The sequence below is a fragment of the Lonchura striata genome, chromosome 5 (genome assembly GCF_046129695.1).
Source record: "Lonchura striata isolate bLonStr1 chromosome 5, bLonStr1.mat, whole genome shotgun sequence".
Classification (NCBI taxonomy): Eukaryota; Metazoa; Chordata; class Aves; order Passeriformes; family Estrildidae; genus Lonchura; species Lonchura striata.
The window spans coordinates 52193900-52210939 of NC_134607.1; the positions used below are offsets into that span (position 1 = coordinate 52193900).

The 17040-nt window shown below is 34.4% G+C and overlaps 1 protein-coding gene across 2 annotated transcripts in view; it reads right to left on the reverse strand.

The window, feature by feature from the left end:
* POC1B (POC1 centriolar protein B) overlaps positions 1 to 17040 on the reverse strand; it is a 44779-nt gene that overhangs the window by 18723 nt on the left and 9016 nt on the right. For both annotated transcript variants that reach the window (XM_021528014.2, XM_021528013.2), the window contains exons 4-10: positions 16706 to 16885; positions 15353 to 15460; positions 14368 to 14483; positions 13871 to 14004; positions 13054 to 13122; positions 9945 to 10094; positions 2459 to 2545 (exon numbers count right to left, since the gene is read on the reverse strand). In XM_021528014.2, the coding sequence (XP_021383689.2) occupies positions 2459 to 2545; positions 9945 to 10094; positions 13054 to 13122; positions 13871 to 14004; positions 14368 to 14483; positions 15353 to 15460; positions 16706 to 16885 (844 nt within the window). The remainder of the gene's footprint in view (positions 1 to 2458; positions 2546 to 9944; positions 10095 to 13053; positions 13123 to 13870; positions 14005 to 14367; positions 14484 to 15352; positions 15461 to 16705; positions 16886 to 17040) is intronic.

A 17040-nucleotide genomic window follows, 5' to 3' on the forward strand; every position in this document is an offset into this window, starting at 1 on the left:
AAGTAAATATGGTTGATTAGCTACTTCCAGTGGTGTAGGGACTTGCCAACATGTTTTGTAAATAACCCTTAAGATCCTGCTGTGCTACATGCATGATAAACGCATTGAACAAGAATGCATAAAGACATCTAAATGCAGACTGCTTTTTTTTCTCTGCACATATCAGAAGGGCAGAAGAACTCCTTAAGGCAGAGCCTTAAAAGAATAAGTAGGTATACATAGGACACATGTAAATTAACCAAACAATCTGATCAAAGATTTTTGTTATTTGAATAGCGTTCTTTCAGTCGAAGTAATGCCAAAAAGGCATAAACAGATTTAAAATGGGTCTTGAAATGTTGCAGGGACAAAAAATGCACAGTGATGTCTTTGACAGCCAGTAGAAAAAGAGCAACCCATTGAGACTGAAATCAGGGATAAGTATGAAGTAGGACAATGAATTAGACTAGAACTAGAGGATGGCTACCTCAAGTTGAAAAAGGACTAAGGAAAAAAAATACAAATAATGCACAAAAGCAGTATCATTCAATTGAGGACAAACTGGATTAAGAGGAAATCTGTCAGTGAAGATGTGATAGAAATAAAGGCAGCATCTGCGCTTTTCTCCTTGTTTCTTATGAAGAACACATCAAACGTCTATTAGACAGAGTTTCCATACATTAGGGAAACTGAGAAAGCTTCAGATAAAAAGGTCCAAGTCACTGAGATCTAGAACCCTCTAGAAACAAGACACAAGGAGTCTAGGTAGCTGGCCTGATTAAGAAATGGGTGATAATGACAGAAGCTGATTATGCAACAGACAGACACTGGACAGGAAGATGATAAAGGATGAGCTGACAATAGAAAGCAGGGAGGACCAAATTGGTTTGGCAAAGTTGGAGAAAGTGTTATTTCACTACAGGAGAGGAAGGATATTACTGGCAAAGAAAACATGCAAATGATTCCTGAATTTGTGTGAACAGTGTGGCAGGGTTAGGGTTAACCTGTGTTGAACAGGACAGCTGCCCTTAATGCTACAGTCCAAGTAACAAGGTTATAGAAATGTTTCTAGATGGAAAAAGACCCAGATGGGGAATGCTGAAATGCAACAGTTGTGAGAACCAATGATAACTGGTAGATTGAGATGCTGGGGGAAAAAAAATAGTGATTACTGACACAGTCAAAAAGCATAAATTCTGAGGCAACATTTTTATATTGAAGATTGTAAAGTCAGCCAGACAGCAGTCAAAAAATGCTATACTTCTTGGATCAATGTACTCCTCTGAGTTCTGGGCATAAAGTTTTATAAGCTGCATTCATAGCAGAAGAATTAATGGAGACTAAGTGATTTGTAGGTATGTAATAAAGAATTACAGTGCAACCATACATTTGAACTCTGTGATGAACAGATTAAGTAATAAACACAGAGTACTTAAAAGTGATAAGTAGTCAATAAATTTTATCTACCATAATCCACTGTGAAGCCTACTAAACAGATGCATGTAAGTCTACAAAGAACCATATTCTCATTATGAAGACATGACACAACTGATAAATCTTTAAATACATAACATTATCACCTCTCAAATATAAGTGATTAAATGATTATTGTTTTGAAGTTAAGGTTTCTCATCAACCTGTACATCATGGTCTTCAAAAATGATCTTGAAGAATTCTATATAGTAACTTCACAACATAGCTTTCACAAAGCATTCATGACAAAATAGAACAGCAGACAACACACCTGCTGCCTTTTCCTAGGTATTAACCCCTCAACCACACAAACATTTTATGGTAACTAAAATTGCTCAAGACAGTTTGTGCCTTCACAGGAACAGACTCAGAGCTAAAAGAAAAATTCTCATTTTAACCTAATTCTGGAACAGCATGTCTTTTAGATTTCCTACCAGGAAAGCATATTTCTCCTCCCACGAAACTGCCACCTAAAACATTGCCTTCCTCTCCTCCCACACGTCATACCAATGTCATATGTAAAGCCAACACTAGAAGACTCTAATCCTATCACTGTCTTAAAATGCATTACTTCCTTTTTTTCCTTCTAGGGAACTATTAAATGCCTTAAAAGGAGAAATAATAAAACATCGCTTTTAGAATTGCATCAGTGAGACAATGATTCTTTAGGTTTACCATTATTTGCAGATAAAGACAGTTACAAAAAGTGTTTGAGAATAAGCCATAAATTTTAACACTAATTATAAATAGAATTTGTGCTTAGTATAGTGGGAAAATTGCAGGCATAAAAGGAAAGCTTTGCTATTACACCATCTTCTGGTTAGACTTGGGAACTGTGACAGAAGGTTTAAGTTGAGAATTTAGGATATTGAGCTTTGAGCACTCAACAATTGCTAAGAAATCTATTTCATTCTTAGGGACAGTAAAAGCACATTTCTGGAACATGTTAGCTATACCTTACCCTTTTTCTATTTTTTTTTCTTTTTTTTTTTTTAAAGCAACTTACAGGAGTACTGATGTATGAAGACGTTCTAATATCGATGATAACAGGATCAGGTGTTTGTATATCAGGCACATCAAAGATAGGGTTGACCTGTTGAAAATGAATTATATCATTATTTCAGCACCAACAGAGAAAAGGAAATAAGACTGAAATAAAAAGTGAGAACACACTTAGCAGTCCAGATCAATTAGTTCCCAAACCCTATTCAAGTTCATTAAGTCATCCATTACTAACAGACTGTCGATATGCTTACTTCTTCTGTACCAACTCTGATTGCCAAAATAAATTTGAAAGCACTTCCGTGGAAAATAAGTAATAGGTAACACTGAAATCTGTGATATGGTAACAGATCAAAGACAAAAAGATGTTGCTCCTGAAACCACAGGAAAAACTGCTTTATAATGGGACAGTGGCTGATTGATCAGATAGAATGATAGATGACAGAAATGTCGTCACAGTATCTGCAATTGTGCTCTTAATTTCACAGTTACTACTTGCTTATTTTTGGCTGAAGAAGTTAATCTATAACTTTAGCAATATTTTGCTAATGTCCTTTCCTGAGAAAGTGAAGCATTAAAAAAGTACCAGAGAATATGAAATTTGAGAAAGCTACTGCTTTTATCTTATGGTTTTGCCTAAGGATCAGAATAACCTCCCTATAAAAATTTGTGTGCATATTATCCCTACCATTATATTATCTAGGTGTATCACAGCCTAAGATGTTTGCTTTCTCAGTGTGATGCATGGAAGTACTATTCTTATTATTTTATGAACTGGCATAATTTACAGAAAGACTAGAGATGACTTTCAAATCAAGAGTTTGGCAGTAGCATCAGTAATCCAGAGACAGTATTAATTCCAACCACCTTATTGAAAGCAGAAAAAATATCTCAGAACCACCAAAACTCACTTGCCTAGTAACAGAGTTTAGTCACTGAAAGTTTCTTAGCTACAAGGGTCATTTTATTTTGACTTCTCAAGAGAGAGATCCTACTATTTCACCTGAAGACTGTCAAAACCTCAGCTCAGCCAGAGCTGTTCACTCAGTAACTGCTTCAGTGCTATTTCCACAAGGAAAAATCCCTGATGCTAGGGTCCATACATTGGTATAAGGACCTTTAAGTTAGAGACATGTTTGTTGAGTAGCTAGAATACAATCTTACATCTGAAATTAATAGCCAGGGAAGGAGCGCAGCAACACCTTGCACTGCCTGAAGACTTTCCATTCAGTTTATTTAGATTTCCATAACTTACATGTAGAAATCTAGGCAAAAATTAATAGAAACAAGATCTCCCTCAGTAAATACAAGTGAAGAAGATAGATGCAGTTTACTAGCAAGCTAGAAGGTAAAGAAATATTTAAAAACAGATATTACCTGATTATTTAAAGTAAAAGTGATTCTTACACTTTGCAGCACTTACAAATCAGAGATGACAAATCTTCCTTAAGGTGAGATCTTAAAGTTTGTTCACTTCTCTGAGTAGCAATGCTTATTTCTTTTATTCAGTTTCAATAAGCCATTTATTCTTCATCTATGATCTTTTTTTTTCTGTCCTCCAATTACAAGTGTATCAGTCAAGAATGGGCAGGGACACAGGGACAATCTTTAAGAAAACCCATTCAACTACATGGTCATAAAAGCTGAACACTTAAAATTCTCCCTCATTTGTAGATATTAGGATCACATCTTGCGTTCTTCCAATTTTGTTGAATAGACTTGGAGGAAAGAAAGGGAGAGAGGAGAACCAAAGCCAGGTAACATGGTCTATGTAATACCCTTCTATTTAGCTGAAACTTCTACCATTTTAACTGGACTCCTCCTTTAGCATTTTTTCTGCAGAAACATGATTAATGAAAACCTCCTTTGAATACAGTATTGCTTACCACTTTTTCACGGCTAAGGTGAGCAGGAGAGGAACTGCAAATTTTACTGTTTTGCCTCTATACATATTATGTCTACTGAGATTACACAGGCCACTGTCCACAGCGTTTACATTTGTTCAGTGCCCAGGATAATCAGGGTCAGTTGCTTCTGACATTGTCAGCCCTACAATAAATATCATTAATGTATTATCCAAGTGCCAATCATAATAGGGGCAGGTAAGACTGAAGTCATTTTCTGACATGCATTGTTTGGGCATGGAAGAGAGGACAATGCATCTGCAGGACTTTGCAGAAGAGGGACAGTAGATGCCTACTACCTATCAGTATTCTAACATGGAGTATTCTACTGCAGTATTATCGCAAATAGCTCTTGAAACATCTTTGAGATAGTATCTCTTTATTGCATACATCGGAGATATTGCAGAATGAGTTAAATTCTTGATACATGTTGGTAAATAAATACATGGTATTATTAAGTTTCAAAAAATGTTCTTTTCATACAAGTGTCACATCCTGAAGCTAGAATGAAAGTTCCTCTGAGTATATATACTTCTGCTTATTGCTTTACCAGTGATAAAGGGAGGATGAGGACTACTGTAAACAATGACTGGGGGTGGAGGAACTAAAATAATTAAATATAAAATTATCAAGCAACTTGTCAGAAATAACATCTAAAAGGTGTTTAAAAATGCACAAAAATATAAAGGCTGTATCTAAGTCCTTCATACAAATATTAGTGTTTAATATTGCACTAAAAATGAATGAGGTAATAGAATTAAGCTAGATGTAAAAGTTTCAAATTACTTGACATTTCCTGACAAGGTGATGTAGTCTAGCTGTAAAATAATCTTACCAAGGAAAATCTTCAAGGTTTTCTGTCTTGTTTCTTAAAGTTAAGTCTTTGAAAAGACTTAACTTTAAGAAACAAGACAGAAGAACCAGAGCACTAAAATGCAAGGCAGGGAGTATTGTCACATATTACAGGTTTTCAAAAACACTTTTTCAAAGCTTTGCATTAATTTCCTGGTAAACTGATACATAAATATTTTCATTATAATTTTCTGACATGATAATACAATTAGCACCTTTTGATCCATAATACAATAAAATATATTTGAATGGAAGGGTTTTACAGAATCTTCCATGAATTAGAAAAATAAAGTTAATAAAAAGAGGAAGTTTTAAATTACTCATAAAGTATTTATATAGGAAAGTGATTTAGCTACTTGTGAAATAGTCTCTCCAAACACAAGAGAAAATTAGCTCTCATTTTGATTAAACACTGTTCATTGTTCTAAACTGGGGCCCTAAAGCCAAGCAAGCCATATAATCTTTTTTCCTACTGCCACCTAGTGTATAATTGAATTTCCTTCATCTGAGAAAATATTTACAACTGAAAATACACTGAAAATTTTAAGATTAAATTAAATCAGAAGAGGTAAACTCTATGCACCTTAATATGTTCAAACCTCAAAGCTGTTTTGAAAGAAATTAATCTGTTTTAAAGAAGTCTTTAGCACATGAAAGGTCGATTATATACAAACATGGCAAATTCAGAAATACAATTATCACCAAGTGGAATGTAGTTTTTAGTATATTTCACTAAAATGGCATAACTGATTAAACTACTATTTTCAAATAGCTCCACAAGGTCCTTATGTCAAAAAGAGACAACAACTGGGATTTATCTCACCTAAATTTAGACATACTGCTAGACACCTGCATTTGAGCTGGTAATCACCTAAGATTACCTCTGTGACCAACAGAAAAAAACAGGCGCCTTTAGAGAACAAATAATTTATTTACATTTCCAAGTTGTCTGAAAAATTGAAATTATTATAAGCAGTAAAACTCTACTTACTCGAATATTCAAGAATCACATTGATGAGTGCAGTTGGAGAACAGTTATAAAGTTTTACAACTCAAGAACATGAAATTCAACACTGTATTAAAATTCAGGCTACTGGACTGAGGAGAAGACAAAACTAATGATTTTCTTGTAAAAGTTAATTATGCCTCAAAAATAGATAGGTAGAGTGAAAATAAAATAGGGAAGGCATCTGAAATATTCCTGGTTCAATGTATAGCTTTGAAGAGTGAATAAGAAAAAGTAATCAGAAAAGGCAAAATACACTCAAGCTTTATCTTTCTGTCACTATCCTGAAGGCAAAACACCAGATGACACCTGCAATTCTTAACACCCTTGTGCCATCTGCTTTATTCAAAACAGCATTTCCAACAGGTGATGTGTGAAAACATGGCAACTGTGCCTCTGATCCCAGATGAATAAATTCTAAGCCAGCTCTATTTTTGTGTATCACTCAGAATCAAGTCCTGTAATTACAGGGACTTTGCCACACTGAGACAAGCAGGGATAGAGAAGCAATAGCTAACCAAAAGCAATAAAAGTGTGAAACATCAGGAATTTTAAAAAATAGAGGGAGAATTACTTTCCTCTTGAGTTCTGCCTGTCCATCTGTTGAACTTTTTGTATTTTAACACCTTTAATTTTATCCTAAGGTAATCCCTCTTCAGTACTGTTGTAGAGGTGACTAAACTTAACCAGATGAGCATAACTCAACACAATGAATTATAACACATCTCAAGCATTTAGATAATATTGTAGTGACGTAGCAAACCTTAAGCAGTAATTCATACTTTTAAAAATCCCACCTCCAAACTGCTTCCTCTGCCTGCCTGTAACTCCTTTATATGTTACCAAGCCTCTTTGAATACTGCTACTCCTGTTTGACTAAGATCAATTATCTTACCCTGTTCACATAGAAATATGAAAAGAAAGGAAGAAAATAACAAGAAAGGAAACAGCTGTGCATAATATCTGAAGTGTAGATGAGATAATAGGAAAAATTGTCATTACAACTGCTATGCCATAATGGAATAGATCACACAGAGAGATAGAGGAATCTCCAAGCCTCTTCAAGACTCTCTAACCAAACACAGGCGAACTGATGTAGCACTGACAGGAAGAATAGATGACCTCCAGAAGCTCCCTCTGACATGCCTGTGATTCCATTCCTCCTTTCCCTTATATATTAGAAACATGATGAGCCATTGAAAGATGAGGGTAGGATTGCAGTGGACAGCCTAATGCTAGAATTCTCTCTATTGCCTCTGGCTTAGAAACACATTGGCATGTGAAAAAAAAAAAATGCTTTAACTGAAGAAGGACAAAAATTCTTTTTTTCCTTATCCAGAGAACAGCACAGTGGGCCTAGACATTATGCTTGTCTTAGTTACAAGAGGAAATAGTTAAGAAAATTTGACACTGAAAAATTTCAAGCACAGTGCTATCTAGGAATTAGTGCATGCTAACTAAAGCATGTTACTGCTGGTAGTAACCTGATACCAGTTTTGTCTGTATAAATTATGTTTTTGTCCAGTTGGTGAGGTCTATTCTTCCTCATCACAACAAAAATCCCACCATTTTTGTTGAGACAGACAGGAGTAGAAATAAAAACAAGACAAATATAGTGAGAAAATTTGATCATTTCACCTTAAAACCATCTCAATTATTATTACATTACTTCTAAAAATTAGCTGCAAAAGCAATTCTAATCACTATTACTAGAGCACTTATTTTACAATATAAAAATATATTATATTACAATAATGAGTTTAATTGAAACTGCCAGGCACTGTTTTGTCTCAAAGAATATAACATACTTGATGTTACGTAGAGAAAGATATTCTAGTGACAATATGATGTTAATAGAAAACTAAATACAGCAAACTCTTGTAACACAAAGAGTCCAGAAAATGTAACACAAAGAGTCCAAAACTTCTATGACAAAGCCATAGAGCTCTTTCACTGCTTCAGAGCAGCCTAGGAGCCTATCAGCTGCTACAAGTGCTGCAGCCATTAATAAATGCAGATATAAGGCTAAGTTAAATCTGTCAAAGCTAATAAATAATAATAAATAATTTCTAATAAATAATTTCTTAACAACTGATGAATTTCCTTCATGAGCCTTTTCAGTATTGATAACGAGGCTTCCTAGCCTTGGTTTAACCTTAGCCTGAACTCATTAATGCTTTTCCAGAGCTTCTCAATTACCCAGGACCAGGAACAAGAAAAAAATTATTTGAGAAATTAGTTTAGAGTATATTCACATCTTTGCCAGGCATGTAAACAGCAGAGAGGTCTGGAAGTGTTGACCTGAAAGGAAGACAATAGACCCCTGCAGCTATAAGCCACTGTATTTGTTTAGTACATATTATAACTGGTGCAGTTTGAATGGTCTTGAAGCAAAATGTTGCTCCAGCAAGACTGGCTTCAATCTGCTGGCAAATGCTGTGATTGAGTTTGCTCTGGCACTGACCATACATACTGAAGGCTGGTGCCAGTAAACTCAACTTCATTCATCTACTTTACAACAAATATCCAAGTGCAGCATGGAAGTTTGTTTATGAAGCTTGTGGTCAGAACAGGATGCAGTCATCCTGTTCTGACCAAAATGTTAAGCATTAGAAAGCCTCACATCTGACAATAGAACCAGGCACAGAAGAAATCTTTGTCATTCATTTTGTCAGAGTTCTCTTCCCCCAGCAAATGTTCTCAATCTTTATACTACCCATTTGCATGTATTCATATTGAAAAAACACCCACCCACAAAAAAGCTCAATATCCCCAAATACCAATGTTTTAATACTCTGAGTATGAAATAAATGCCATGGCAGCAGTATCTACATTTTCAATGTAGGCAATGAGGCAATAGTGAACTTCTATAGTACTCTGGTAGCGTATTACAGCAATCAGAAATTTCTAGATTTATCTCAAGTAAGTTCTTCAACACTAGAGGAACTGGGAGACTATCAAGAAAGAGAAGAAAATATAGATAATCGCCATGCAGAAGCCAGCCAGCTCTATCAGAGACTGTCACAAAGAAAGTGTAAACAATGGCCTCATTGAAGGCATAGCATTGGTTACCTATTGAGCATAATCTTCAGACTGTTTGACAAGCACAAGATTTCTTCTAATACTGACACAGAACATTTAACATTGCACTTTGATCCCCTAATTTCCAACACTTTCATTGGATGCCAGTAGATAGTTTGACAGTAAAGTAGTTCAAGAATGAAATACCAGGAAATCAGAATACATAGTACTGTAAAACACACTTGCTAGCCTAGAAAGTTTTTTAGATAGATATCAAGACCTCACAATACCTAAAGGTCCTGGAAAGAGGGACAGCTTGTGACAAGAAAGTATTTGACATTCAGTAATATCAGCACTTTTTTCTCCTTATAATGATGTATTTCGATAAGTATTGTAAAGCTCATTGGAAATTCAGATACCTACTGCAACACTTGCAGAGTTATTTCAGAAACCAGATTATCACGTATGTTTTGCTTGAATGAGATGTATAGACACAGAAGAGGCATGAAAGTAATTTCAGCATAAACCTGCCAGTATCAGCCTGCCTAGTAACCCTCATGAGAATTCATAAATTATGGTTGCTTCAAAACTATTATACAGAACAATAAAAAGCTTCCTGGTATACACAAAACATATTTAACTATAAATGTCAGACAGTGTTCACAGAAGCTTCTTGTTTCTTATATTAGACAATTTACTGCACTCACCTCAACTGACTTACATTTTTCATCATGGAAATGATATGACCTTGGGCAAACATCAAGAAAGTGAGGAGGATCATCAATACATGTTCTTCTAAAATTGTGTTTGAGAACTTCATCATCCAAAGTATCAAAGTTGGTTTTCCATAGTAATACCTATAAGAAATCTTCATATCAGTAATTACTTGAAGGCTATTCAGTGCTCAAAACCTAACTATTTAGTAAAGTCTGCTATTACTAGTAGATAACTGCATCGTAACTGCAATGGTGTTTTAATCCTAACTCTACTGCAAAACAGGCACTTCCCCAGAGTATTTTTACTTCAAATCTAAAAGATGTGGTTCAATCTATTAAAAAGTTAACCTCTAAGCATGTCTATAATCACAAAACAAAGCAAACTCCTGTCCCACTGAACTATCCCAAGTTACTTGTCTGCCAGATTAAGGGATCATATACTGTTAAATTTTTGCCCCCTACAAAGGTTTGCAGGTCTAACAAGAATGTTTGAAGGAATAAGAGAAATAAGAAATTTCCACAGAACTCTAAAACACCTGGTTCCAATGTTTTAGCAACAGGAATCTCTTTTCTGAGCTTTTTCTAGTTATGTTCTAGGTAGAAACCATATATTAAGTCACACAATGACCAAATGCAGAAGGTCATGAGATACAGAGGTAGTCCAGAGGTATTCTATCCAGTCTTATGAATATAAGTAGTAGCCACATAGGCTACTACTTTCCAAAAAAATAGGTATAACTTTGCTCTTTCACATAAAAGGTCTTATGTTTTCCATGACAACAGGTTAATGAAATAAATTGCAATGTGCACATACAGCCAGAAATGTGAGGAACATGACAGACAGAACACTACACTTTGAGATCTTTTTTGTTTGAGGAAAGAAGCAAAAATAAATAAATAAATGTATCCAGTGTTTGTTTCAAATATTTAACCTGCTTCTAAACAATGCTGTCAGCTGGTTCTGCACCAACCAGAAACTTGATACAAAAAGCAGAGATACTGGTTTTCCTTCTTTGATGGAAAGGTATGGAATGGTCTGTTGATTGAAAACTTGAAATAATATATGTATGAAGGAAGCAGTCTTCCATAAACTTAATAGTACATCAGCTGCCTCCAGCACATACTGTGAATGGACAATATATTTTGCATACTGCATGAGGAGTAGAAGATGATAACTTTATGGCCAGTCTCTGCTCATAAGCATGACATTGCCAGCAGAACTTTTCCAACAAATACATCCTACAATTACAGTAAACCAAAAATCACAGTGAGTTGAGAAGAAGTCCCACAACTATCCTCCTGGCACACCTGGAAGAACGCTGTGCATGGGTCAGCAAAACAGGATATTTGAAAAGTATGAGTGTATACACCAAAAGAAAATGGACACTAAAGAATAAAGTTCTTATGTTTACTATAGATAAAGATATACACCTTGGTAGTTACCCAACAGTGGTTAGCACATTTTAAAACTTAGAAAAGTGAAAGTTGTAGCAAAGTAAATACTCCTCTCCCACCAAAATTTTCACAAAACAAAGTGAAAAACTTTAACACAGGAAGGCCCATTTTTAAAGTAATTTAAACAGTTATTAGATCTTCTATGACTACTTTTTAAATTTAGCATTTAACTAAGGAAGTGTTTCCTGATGAAACTTGATCTTCCCTCTCATATATTCAGTATGAACCCACTATATCTAACTGCTGAGGAACATGAGACAGATTTTTACCTACTTTCTCCATGCTCTCATGCCCCAGAAGCTTTACAACAGAAAATCAAGGCAGTAAAAAGACAATGACATGACTGAGCTGAACACACATGTCATTCAGGGTACCCCAAATTCAAAGGACTTTGAAGTAAGACAGGCATTCCCAAGGTGTGTTGGCATTCAATGGGTAGGCTGTGTTAGGCTTAATACTGTAAGTCTTTGCCTTCATCAGAGCTTCTCAGATTAATCTTCTGTCATGTGAAGACATGCACTTTTGTTCCTCTTAAGTATAATGTACCAACAGTCATAAAACCCAAAATAAAATACTCCTAGAAGGTAAGGTCAACAATTCAGAATCACGTAGGACTAAGCTGCATTTTGGGACTTAAAATCTTATTTCAGTACGGAAAATCAAAGATCATACTAGTGGGTCAAGAAATAAATATCTTTCCCCCATTCTTGGTTGGTTTTTGTGGATTTTTTTTCCCTGCTTATAAAATTAATATTGGATGTTTCATAACATTTTCACTTTTCCAATAACTTTAAGTCTTGGTAGTACTTCTTACTTAACACTTTGTGATAGAAAGCAATTTTTTTTTATTTCCCAAGACAATCCCTGCTACTAGCTGAAATTTATTTCAAACTACACAAAACAGAATACAGCCATGAAATATGGTAAACTCAAAAGATCTTCATTTCAATAGCATAGCTTTTTATATCTACATCAAGGTTTTAGTTTTTGTAACTGGAAAAAATGAAAAGACAACTAAGGAACATTTCAGACTGAAAATTTAAATCTTGTGCTACAAAATTTCTTTCTTTTTGGAAACTTTATAGACCTGATAGAGATGATTCCAAGCTTGATAGAATTTGTTCTTAATTATGAAATTTATTACAGCAGATAGAGATTAATCATAAGATTTACTGTTTAACTTTTTTTAAAATGCTCAAATTACTCCTCTTCCCTTTATAAAATCCAGTACTTTACTGTTTCATCTAAGTAAATTAATAAAGGTAACACAAGAAGTTTTTTTCCCAATTCTAGACAAAGTTGTCCCAGTAATACAACTTAATATCGACAATTACAGAGTAAGGACTTTAAAAGCAGTGCAAACTTAACAAAGCAAGTAGAACTTAATATTAATTGCAACACAACTACTTCATTGACACTGAATTGCAACACTTTAAATATTCTTAATTAAAAATCATTCCTTTATTTTAATATGTAAAATAGAAGTGTCTAGTCTTATCATAACATCCAATGGAAAGCCTACAGAACACGGAAGTAGACAGAATGCATGTAAGTAATTAGCAAGTTATTGTGACAAACTATATTTAACTCCCATCCACTATAAGAAACATTAAGACATTTAATTTAAGGAGACAATGCCACAAACCTGAGCATCTACTCCACCTGAGGCAAAATTTTCACCACCTTTTGAAAAAGCCACACAAAGTACAGGTCCCTGGAAAAAAAATAGCATACAGTAAAATTAGATTATTACTGTAATCATGACATTTTAGTGCAGAGAAAAACACCAATGCCATTACCTAATGTAATAAATTTTTCAATTTTAATGCAATAAGGAACAATTTTACTGTAGTGGAATTTCTGCAAAACTTGATTGAAAAGTTAATATTGCACATTTTAGTAAGATGCTACATTACAACTACAACAACCTATACTAGGAAAATAGTGGCATTATCCTTAGATTCTACATTTCAGCTTTGCAATGAAAAATTACAAAATATATATTACATTCCTCAAGGCAATACATTTGAATTATTTATTATCAAAAATAGGATTTGTTTGGCATTAACAGGAAAAGGAGGAAATGCCTGCCATTCTTCACAAAAGTAATTTTCTGTAAGCGCCCCCCTCCTTAGAAAACATTGGTTTTCAATAGTCAATAGGACTGAAGTACCAAATAACATGATTTTGAAAATCAAGTGAATTATTAATGAATTTAGAACGTGAGCTTTTACTTAACGAGTGTGTAATATTGCCAGGTAAAAAGCATGGTTACAGGTAAAAACTGATGCATTTCCTTAACCACTAGTGACAAGGTGCATTAACACACCACCTTGCTGTCCACTGAATTTCATCTGCAAGTTGCAAGATAAAAAATGCAATGGCATAAATGTTACTTTCCCTTTGTAAAGATATTGAACAACCTATTAAGATCTCCATTTAAAGAGGATTATTGTGTATACCTTGTGTCCATGAAGAGTGTAAATAAGTCTTTCTCCTAAGAGGTCCAGAATCTTAAGGGTACAGTCAGAAGAAGCAGTGATGAGGTAGTTACCAGAAGGATGGAATGATACACAATTAACCTCTGCTCTGTGAACTGATTTACAGAAGACAATATTCAAAAGCTGTAGATATCTACTAAGAGGATATGTACACTTTATTTCTTTGCTCTTTTCTACTTCCCAAAGAACTACTTTATTTAAGGGAAAAACAACAAAAGTGCTGGGGCATAGAAGACTCAGAGTATTTGCTTAGTTCAGTTCTAAAAAATTAAGAGAATCAAAGATATAAAACGAATACAGACTGGATTCTTGGGGTTGCTACACTACAAAAATATACTTAAAACATATCAGTATGACTTGTTTGTCAACTTTTTCCAGTTGAGTTGTGTGACTCTTTACCACATTTAATTGCAAAGAGCCCACTGTAAAGAAAATAAAACAAACTATGTTGTTTTTACCTTTGAAATGCTGCAGTAGCTTGTTTGTTCGAATATCCCACAGTTTCACTGTGCTATTGGAACCTGCAGAAGCTATACATGTTCCACTTGGGTTGAAATCCACAAAAGTTGGAAATCTAAATATAATTAATGAAAACAGATTTATAATGTGTTTCCACAGAAATATTTAGGTGTGCATATATATATATATAAAGACTACAATACTAACACTGAGCTGCCAAAAACTTGTGTGGAATCTATAAGTATGGAAACTCAAATAAGGCATTTCAAGTAACTGAAATAAGCATAAGAAAACAAGATGTACATGATAAATCATAATCTCACTCTGGTTGAAAATACGGTAAAATTGATCCAAGTCAAACCTTCAGAGTTTGTGCTAGAGTACAAAGTTCCTGGAAGATAGTGTTGCAAAGAGTTTATAAGCAACAAATAAAATAATTTTGTCTAACAACTGAGTATCTAGCTGTAACAACACCTTGGATTTGAAAAAGGATGAAGGCAGCCATGAAATCAGCAGAGCACATATACAAATATTCCACTGACTTGTTAACTAAAACTCTGGATCCAAGATGTTTAAGAAAACTGCATATAAGTAAAAGCAAGTATTTTCTAAATTTAAATAATGCAGATCACTGAAGGTAACAAAATATTTTTATCCACATGCAGAAAAGTCTTAAAGCTTTCTTGTTGAAGCATCCAATATCAAACAGCATTAACAAAATTGAGGGAAAATGTGGAAACATTCCAAAATCTAAGAATAATCTTACTTCTGTTTGGATTATCTCTTGATTGCTGAAAAACAGCTGTATAAGTGCAGCCAGTTAACCTCTTTGGAAAAATATTATATAAATTATTTTACTTGACATGGGTTATAGAATTCCATTTTCAGATTTAACATATGTAGATGTTAATACCACAGAACATTAAACTAATGCCACTAAAATTACACTATTACATTTCTCCTTTTTTTTCTAGTAAAACTTACTCTTCATAATCTGAGAATCTATTAACACAAATTTTATTTCTTGTATCCCAGATGTTAATAGATTTGTCCTCACCACAAGATGCTATTATTCTTCCATCGGGTGAAAATCTGGAACACATAAATGTATACATTACTTAAGAACTGATTCTGCCTATATTAGCATTAGAGACATAAGTAGCAAAACACCAGAAGCAAGGAAGCCAGTTTGAAAAAAAGGATACTTCTAGTATTTCTCATGGACTAATAAAACTGAAAAGAAAAGCTTCTCCCCATATTCCACTCCATCCCATTTCACAATCACCTACAATTAAAAACAGAGCCATAAGCAAGAGGAAGAGAAGGGATTGGGGAAAGCTATCAGCAACCTAAGGATGTCACTTCAGATGACAAAGATTATTATAGAAAACTATAAGTAATAAGACAAAGACAACACAGCAGAATCTTGTGTTCAATGTTAACTTATATTTATGTTGTCCAAGTTATTTCTACACTTACAAATAGTGGGAAAACATTCACAATTCTTCCTAGACTAGCAGACCAGGTTTTTAAAGAGAAAAATTGACTTAACTTCCTCAATCATTATTATTTCACTTATTGAGCAACTGCCCAACGACATTGAAAAAAACTGTTCAAGAACTATCATATGTGATTTCCTGGATCTTTCCTTTTTCTTTTCAAAAATCAGATACTTTGAAACTTCGTAGGGGCCTGCACTTCACCAGTGTTAAACTCCTTTCTCAAGAGGCTTATATCAGGCCTCTCTTAGCTGCAGATTTTCCACTAATATGAAGGAAATTTTTTTTTTAAAAATCAGCAAACAATCTGTTCTTGTCTTTGAAGAGCTGTCCTGTCTTTATAGAGTATGAACCCCAACTTGCAGTCCGAAGGCCATTTCTTTTATCTTTTCCAATTATGTACTTCATCTGGATTCATGACCATTCATTAATGCCACTACTATTCCAAGAATAGTTGAGAAAAACCCCTACAATGCATAATAAATCTAGACATAAGTGGTGGAAAATAAGTTAATACAACAAAAAACCAATCAAAACTGGGGAAAGACAGGACACTGACTGAAAATAAATACAGAAGACCCCATTTGTCCTTTAATGTAGTAGAATGAAGACAGCAACTGATTTAGTACGTACACATATTAACATAAAGCAAGCTTTCATACTTCAGCTAGGTCTACACAAAACATGTGTGCACAAGATTCATTTATTAAAATTTAATTATTGGTGAGAGATCATTACTTGTCATTCACAGACATTCCTTCTCTTATTTCTACTCTGGGATATAAAATCCCCTTTGTCAGGAATTCTACTTTACCAAGAGAATAAAAACAACACTTACTTGGCACAGCGAACCCAACCAGTGTGTTGGAACAGTGTAAACAAAAGGCGCTGATAGCAAACACTCCATACTTTTACTAATTTATCATTAGATGCTGAAACTACAGAGCAGCCATCATGGGAGAAGCTCACACTCCGAACAGATGCTGTATGACCTTTCAATACTGATGATTCTCCATGACTAAGGGGGGAGAAAATGAAACAAAACCCTGAATACCAAGTCACAAATCACAATTACATTAAAGAGCTTAAATCCCCATAAAACTCAATTTTGGCATATTTAGAATCTTACCCAAATGAAAAACCAGTATACAGAGGCCAACTCTTAATGTCACC